The 8,388-nt window shown below is 35.2% G+C and overlaps 1 protein-coding gene across 1 annotated transcript; it reads left to right on the forward strand.

Moving 5' to 3' along the window:
* Positions 1-1,138: 1,138 nt before the first annotated feature.
* LOC112784142 (serine protease SPPA, chloroplastic) lies at positions 1,139-8,183 on the forward strand. The gene is made up of 13 exons (XM_025827258.2): positions 1,139-1,720; positions 2,075-2,258; positions 2,727-2,864; positions 3,562-3,732; positions 3,813-3,916; positions 4,230-4,297; positions 5,233-5,399; positions 5,725-5,794; positions 6,080-6,234; positions 7,046-7,151; positions 7,277-7,364; positions 7,461-7,604; positions 7,720-8,183. Exons 1-13 carry the CDS (start codon positions 1,337-1,339, stop codon positions 7,948-7,950), a joined length of 2,010 nt encoding a protein of 669 aa, XP_025683043.1. The 5' UTR covers positions 1,139-1,336; the 3' UTR covers positions 7,951-8,183.
* Positions 8,184-8,388: the final 205 nt, after the last annotated feature.

Raw genomic sequence — 8,388 nt, forward strand, 5'->3', positions numbered from 1 at the left:
TATATAGTAATCAATGGTGTACTTCAAGACAATGTAAGCTTTGATAAATTTATTGTAGTACTAGTGTATTTTAACTCATATCCAAATCACTATCAAATAAAAACTCATCTCTTAAATTCATCTTACTACAAAAACTTAAGTGAACAAAGATAAAATTAAGATAAAAGCTCATTATTTGTCCCTGAAATTTTTGGAATATCAACATGCTCTTGGAAAGATTATAACAAGTGGTTCTCAAATAGAAGTAATTAGTCCAGGAGCTACTGCAGGATGGCCAAAAAAAATCACTCCAGGATCAAGTGAATCTCTGAAAAATTAAACTGATATTTGAAAAACTATTCATAAGCTGGAATTTTTTTGTTGGCACCTTGGGCTGGGTAGGAGTCTTTGACACTGGTGGTGGCTGTGTGACTTTAGATGTAGTATGAATTTTGGTGTTGGAGTGTGACATCAACACCTCAAGAACACATTTTTGAACCATATTCCTGTTTCATTCCGGTTAAATATAGCAACCCCACAAACCCTAGCCAACCTTCAAACCCTAGACACTACAACGACCCCAAAACCCCCGAACCTCAAACACACAAACAACTTGCATATCAACAACCAACACTGAATCGAAAATGCAAAGTAAAAAAAAGGAGGGAGATTACCTTGAATACGATCACAAAGTCCGAACCTCTTGCTTCTGGTGATGGAGGGGAAGAACGAAAACCTCTTGCTTCTTCTTCTCTCAACTTTTTCAACCCAGGGATTAGAACCCTACGGTTACGCCATTGATGAGTATACGAAGATGGAGTCAGAGGGTGGAAGAAGAAGAGACAAGTGAAGTTTGTATTGGCGAGAAAACTGATATTCATGTTAAATAACGTCAAAACGGCGACGTTTTTGGCTATCAAGGGCGCCAAACTAAAACGACGCCGTTTCGAAGCCTTCCAGTGTGGCAATCCGCGGCCACGTCAGCGCTCCGGTGATGAGTCATCACCTGAAATATGGCCAGAGACCAGTTTGAGTGTTCAGAGCTCTATCTAGAGGACTACAATAGAAAAATCGGGATCTTAGAGATTACTATGAATAATTGCGTGAATCTCAGGAACAACTATGGGTATTTACTCAACTAATCTGTTAATTAAAACACAGTTTGTTGAAAGCTTGTGTGTTGGGATGAGATAGGGAATGAAGTAAAGAATTTCAGGCTCATAGTAAACGAAGACGTGGACTAAAGCGAACCTAGTCACTCATTCTTCTTACATAGTCACTCATTCTTCTTCTTCACCATTCTCACCAATTTCGCCATTCTCACTTCCTTTTTCCGCTGTGTATTCCACGCGGGCAAATGTCGAAGCTTCTTGTTCCACCACCGCCCACTCTTCACAACTTCACTTCCATTCGCACCTTATCCTCTTACACTTCTCCTTCTCGCCTTCCTCTTCTCTCCATTATTCCCAAACTACCCTCCTTCAGCACTCGCAACTCTCGTAGTAGGACTCGCCTTCCCCTCCCTCGCGCTTTCGATTCCGATTCTGATTCCAATTCTGAAGCTGCCGTTGACAATAATCAAACTGTTACGATTCCTGATGAGGAGTATCCCACTGGCGAATTCAAATTCGAACCAGTTACTGGATTCCGGAGCTTGCTCGTCAAGCTTAACATGCTCTTTGCCTTACCCTGGGAGCGCGTTCGCAAGGGTAGCGTCCTCACCATGAAGCTTCGTGGCCAGGTTCATTTTTATATACTGTTTCATACATTTTATGCTATGAGATTGAATTGGCCAACTTGTTTTTATATATAATGAAAGTCTCTTTATGTTAGATTGTATCATAGAGGGAAAAAAAATTTGAATTTCATTGCTAAGGAAGGTTGTGTGAGAAGTGATACACCTTTGGCCTGAGAATTTCATTGCAAATGTCAAAGCTTCTTGCAAATTTGCGATTTGTGAGAAGTGATACATCTCAGGTCAATGCTAGATTTTTGTAGGGATTAATACATTCCTGTGGCTGAAGACTGATATGAACTTGCTCTGTGTATTATGTTATGTTTGCTTCTGAATTGAAACATTGTTTTGTGCACTTAGATATCCGATCAGGTGAAGACTAGGTTTTCTCCTGGACTCTCTCTGCCTCAGATTTGTGAGAATTTCGTGAAAGCTGCTTATGATCCTCGTATTTCTGGGATCTATCTGCATATTGAAGGTTTGAATTGTGGGTGGGGCAAAGTTGAGGAAATTCGAAGACACATATTGAATTTCAAACAATCGGGTACTATTTCGGACTTCTGCGTTAGGCATTCGATAGTGGATGTTGAATGTGAAAAACCAAGAGTTAACAATTTGTTCATATCTAATGCTAATTATAGAAACTTTAATATTGAGGTCAAATGAGCTGGTTTAGTATTTACTTTCACAAAGAACTTCAATTCACCTCATGCAGAGTTACATTACATGAACTTGGACACTTTGCATTGTCCCTGTTAGGTCCCGCCTAGGCTAGCCTGAACCACAACCTTTTTTTAAATATATCGATATGGTTTTGTAAGCAGTAGGTTTCTTTTCTTGAAGTATATTATCTTTTAAGTGTAGGAGCATCGATGTCATCTTCTTATGCCGTAGTGTAAATGAGCCGAGGTCTTAGCAAATATGGTGACCTCTTCTTCTTCATTGATATGTTGAGTGTTGTTAGTGATTTTTAGTACTTATAATATGCTTTGATAGTTGATTATTGTTGTAGGAAAGTTCGTTGTGGCTTTCGTCCCTACATGCCAAGAAAAAGAATATTACCTTGCATGTGCGTGTGAAGAGATATATGCGCCCCCAAGTGCTTACTTTTCATTGTTTGGATTGACTGTTCAAGCCTCATTCCTTAGAGGTAAACTGATTTTGTTTTCCTCTCCTTTTTTTAAAATTTTATTGATAAATAGTATTGTACAATAGTTTGTTTTCTGACAGGATTTCTTTAATTTTTTAAATAAACATTAAATCACCAATATGGTCCTCTAAAGATTATATATATATATATATATATATATAGTGCTTGTCCCTTTTTTTTTTTTTGCATCAATCTAGGCCTTAAAACAATGATATTGATGACATTAATTATTGTGCTCACTGATAAATGGAAATGGAAACTAATATTATGTTGCATACATCTTTTGGAGTGCCAAATTAGATGGATATTTATTCTCTTTGCTTCACCGTTTTATTTGGCCTACCAAAAGTGGTTTTCTATCATTGGTTCCTTTAAAAAGTTGTAACGGGCTTACTTGGAAAATTCTCTTTATAATGATCTTATTTACATAATTTTGGTACTGCCCCATGTCAAAATATGGTACTGCCAGTCTGCCCCCTTTCTTTTACCATAATAAACAGCAGTAGAGAATACATGCTTAGTAAATTCTTCGAACATTAGACTAATGCTTACTGCATCAGATCATTCTTTGTTTATTCTCTAAATATTTTCTGTATTCTTATGTTCTTGATGAACCCTTTTAAAATTTAGGTCCTCTGATGGCTATGGGTAACCCTAATGTTTTTTTTTTTTGACGTCATTTATTGATTCTTTTCAGGGGTTTTAGATAATATAGGAATTGAACCACAAGTTGAAAGGATTGGGAAATATAAAAGTGCAGGAGATCAACTAGCACGAAGAACCATTTCCGAAGAAAATTGTGAAATGCTGACTGCATTGCTTGATAACATCTATTCAAATTGGCTAGATAAAGTCTCTTCTGCCAAAGGTGCATATGCACTGGAAGTTTTACTTGAATCTGTAATAACAAAATAAACTAACTTTTGAGCTTCTGCATACTTCATATAGGAAAGAAAAGAGAAGACATCGAGAACTTCATAAATGAAGGTGTCTATCAAGTAGATAAGCTTAAAGAAGAGGGCCTCATATCGAACATAATCTATGATGATGAGGTACATAATTATTTTCCAGTAATGCAAAAGACTACTTTTATGTGTAGTTTGTCTGTTCTATTAATATAATCATACTCAGAGTGTAAGTTGGAACAATGGTGGATGTGTCTGAATGGAGAATTCCAATTATTGAAGTTTTATCCTTCTACTTAAGAGTTTGTTGGTTTCATTGCTTATGGACTTTAATCTCTTATTAGTTCGTGTATTCATAGAAATGGTTAATGAATACTGGTTAATAAATTTGGTTGAAGGATGTCAGTAGAGCTCTATCTTATGGGGCTAAACGGATAAGAAATATTAAAATGTTTTGCAGGTTATTGCCATGTTGAAGGAGAGAACTGGAGTGAAAACAGAGAAAAATCTGCCTATGGTGGATTATAGGTAGAAATTTCTTCCTGTGGACTTGTAGAGATGTACTTTGGTTTATGCTGCTTAAAAGTTAGCTTTAGAAATGTCTAACTAGGAAAAATCCTACCAAATCCTTAGTCTTATAAAATTCAGCTTCTGCCTGTTAAAAGTTTTGTTCCCAGTCTTGATTTTACTCCTGTAATTATAAATTACAGTTATTGTTCAATGGCTCATATGTTGTCCCCAACAAAATTAATTCATTTTAAATTTCTTGCTTTAAAAGGAATTATATACATCAGTGGCTGTATTTTTTCCCCATCTGATTGGGATCATTCTGGATTTTGATTTAATTTCTCTCATTGTTTATGCTCCAAGGGGATGCTAATAGATTTGATGTCACAATACCATTGATGATAAGTTGGTCCCTATTTCTTCGTTCAAGTAATTGCATCTTTGCACTGTACTAATTATCTTGATTGCATCCTCTGTTAAACCTGTGTGAGTGGTTCTATCAATTTTAAACTGCGATATAAAGGCAATGCTCGGTTCAAAGCCTACTTCAGTTTTGTAATTATTTTTAATATTAAATTTACATGTTACTGTAACAACATATAGGATATCTAACATAACTCAGTTTCCATTTTTGTTGCATCCTTCCAAGACATGTATAATTGAAAGAATGCTAAACTTTTGAATTTGGTGTAGGTAGGCATATATTATATGCTAATTATATTGGTTAATTTGTATATTAAATTTTGAAAACACTAATCTACAAATATTTGGGTATAGCAAAATAGAGAAAACACCATTTATCTAATTTGCAGTTTTCATGCAACTCACTATTGATTTCCTTTTCTACTCTAACTTATTTCTTACAAACTCTCTTTATGACCAGAAAATGAATAAAAATAATAATTACCAGGTAATTCATGTTAACACATCATTTTTTTTTCATTGATCAAAATCAGGAAATACTCTCGAGTTAAGAAATGGACCGTTGGAATACCAAGTGGTAAAGATTTGATAGCCATCATTCGAGCCTCCGGGAGCATTAGCCGTGTTGAGAGCCAAGTAAGTGTGTCTAGCTCAGGTATCATTGCGGAGAAGTTCATTGAGAAGATTCGCAGTGTCAGAGGTAAACTTGATGATATAAGTTTTATGTTAAATTTCATAGTAGGAGACTGAGTGAACTTAGCGTATAATCAGACAAATCAGTATTCGGTGGAATGTTATCAGGCTATTTACATTGGATATGGTAGCTTTCTGTGATGCATAATAGACATCAAAGTTTAAGCAGAGTTATATTATTAACTACTTCCAGACATCACATAATAATAAATGGGAAGCTAAATGAATACATTTATTTTAAGTTGTTTCTGAATATAACCTTAATAATTTTTTTTTATCATTTACCTTTTATGTTTGTTCCCGTTCAAATTGGGTATTTGTTTCCTCAACAGAGTCAAAAAAATTTAAGGCTGCTATCATCCGAATTGATAGTCCTGGAGGAGATGCTCTTGCTTCTGATTTGTAAGTTCTGGTAAATTTCCATCTATGTTAATTTTATGTTTGAAAATGCAACTTTAATAAATGAAACATAACAATTTCTTATTTCTTTTTGTGATGAAATTATTGGTTGGTTGCGTCTATACTTTGACTATTTATCCTTAGTTGACACATTTCTGTGTTGATACTTTTGGACTTGAGAGGAGTAAATTTTGTCGTTGTGGATTGTTGTATAATGTTAAGCTTGTTTTGGTTATTATACACTGGTGACATGATTGACATTCTCCTATCTAATGCCTTAACCTGCAGGATGTGGAGAGAAATCCGGCTTTTGGCTGCTTCAAAACCAGTCATTGCTTCAATGGCTGATGTGGCAGCAAGTGGAGGGTACTACATGGCAATGGGAACACAAGCCATTGTTGCAGAAAGTCTTACCTTAACTGGTTCAATTGGAGTGGTCACAGGTGAACCATGATGTATTATAATTTCAGTTGCTGAAAGTAGAAAAGCTTGTAGTTTATGTTAATTTAACTAAAACTAAAGGCTTGGGTTTACTAATAATCTACATACATACACATGATGGAATATATAAGTAGCTTCCTCTTTTGTATTCGTGTTAAAATCCAATGGGATTGCTTAGGAGAAAGGAGACTCTTTCATGCCATATTGCCATCACTAAGCAAAAATCAATCTCTCCATTCATTTTCCCATTGCTCAAGACAGATGCATAATTGATATCAGTTGATGTTGCTCAGCAATTGTTGTGTCCCTATAACTGCTTTTCCTTCTACGGAAATTTCTCCATCTCTTGTTATCTATTGAGATATGCAATAACGTATAGACTGCTACTATCTGTTTACTTACACATAAAGGGAAAGCCAGTGCCCTATAATTTTTTCACACCTATATAGGATGAAGCTGTTTTAGACACGTTAGAATGTCGACACTAAGATATAAAAAATATGTATGCTTCTAAATATATAAAATAGCTTGTCTGACTGACTGTTTTAAAAACATGAAATAAATTCACTTCAATACATAGTTTCCATTTTCAATTCTCAACATAGTAATGTAGCATCATGAGCAAGTTCAAATGAAGAATGTATAGAACTTTGAGGTATCATTATGGGGTAATGCAATAATAGGAAATTGTTGCTGTAATTAAATTATTTGATGGAGATTTGAAGGATGAGAAAAGACATTATACTATCATGAATTGTCAGTGCTACACGAATTTCTTCTGTTTGTTTCTGATACAACATATCTTCTTTGTAGGAAAATTTAACCTGGGAAAGTTGTATGAGAAGATTGGCTTTAACAAGGAGGTCATATCCAGAGGAAGATATGCTGAAGTCCTTGCAGCCGAACAACGTCCATTCAGGTAAAATATTATTTCTTCATTTTTCAGGTATGAAGATCCTAGTAGATGAGGAATTTGGATAGAATATTGGTCACTGTAATATGCCATTTGATTTTTTAATTTTTATTATTATTATTTTGCTATAGACCAGATGAAGCAGAGTTATTTGCCAAATCTGCACAGCATGCTTATAAACAATTTCGAGACAAGGCAGCTTTATCCAGATCAATGACTGTATGTTCTGAATTCAATGTGTTAATTTTAATGCTTTTCTGTTCTTTCTCCTTGAAAATTTTAGGTAAAGACTTAAAGCAACTTTTCTATTACTAGGTAGATAAGATGGAGGAGGTTGCGCAGGGTAGGGTTTGGACTGGCAATGATGCAGCTTCACGCGGTTTGGTCGATGCTATTGGTGGGCTATCACGAGCTATTGCCATCGCAAAATCGAAGGCAAACATACCTCAAGACAGAGAGGTTGGTTTGTGTGTGATCACCTTTATTTTCGCCATATAAGAATGTTGTATTTAGGGTTCAAAATTGAGCGAGTACAAATCCAAATTGCGCTTATTGTGCTTGAACAATATGCTAGGTTACTCTTGTGGAGATCTCTAGACCTAGCCCTTCTCTTCCCCAGATTTTATTAGGCGTAGGAAGTTCTCTAATTGGAGCAGAACAAACATTGAAAGAATTGTTACAAGGCTTGACATTCTCTGAAGGAGTTCAAGCTCGGATGGATGGAATCATGTTTCAGACATTGGAGGGATCTCCTTATACTAACCCCATTTTGTCAATAATAAAAGATTACCTCAGTTCCCTGTAATTTAAAGTTCTCCGCAATCATTTGTATCATTTCATTCCTCTTGTTCTCCCTACATATTTTTTTTCTTTATTCGAAAAGGGATGCTGATAGATGACTAGGGTCTTTCTCTAATTCTCTTCATAAACTTCTGTTATTTGTAATTGTCCCTTCACTGTCTCGTCCACTATTTTTTGTACATAACATGTATAAAGCATAAACTTGGAAAATCAGAAAGCATTGTTTCTCTGTTGCTATATAGACATTTTATACCAATACCGCAATTCATTTTCCTTTCATGATTTATATATTGCTGATGCCAGATGGAATAAATGCTGCAATTCCGTTTTCATCTATTTTATTTGTTTGCAACGTATTACGTATATCAAGGGAATAAATTCTTTCAATTATGTTTTTCAAATTGATGGTGTAAAGTGTGGCCTTTTATTATATATTGTTTAG

This window comes from Arachis hypogaea, chromosome 20 (genome assembly GCF_003086295.3).
Source record: "Arachis hypogaea cultivar Tifrunner chromosome 20, arahy.Tifrunner.gnm2.J5K5, whole genome shotgun sequence".
In the NCBI taxonomy this organism is placed as follows: domain Eukaryota; kingdom Viridiplantae; phylum Streptophyta; class Magnoliopsida; order Fabales; family Fabaceae; genus Arachis; species Arachis hypogaea.

Bases quoted from the DNA above. Each gene is read 5' to 3' on its own strand.
- LOC112784142 (XM_025827258.2), top strand. From the start codon at position 1,337: ATGTCGAAGCTTCTTGTTCCACCACCGCCCACTCTTCACAACTTCACT. The intron at 7,365-7,460 runs GTATGTTCTGAA...TTCTATTACTAG, and splicing joins CTTTATCCAGATCAATGACT to GTAGATAAGATGGAGGAGGT. The intron at 7,605-7,719 runs GTTGGTTTGTGT...ACAATATGCTAG, and splicing joins ACATACCTCAAGACAGAGAG to GTTACTCTTGTGGAGATCTC.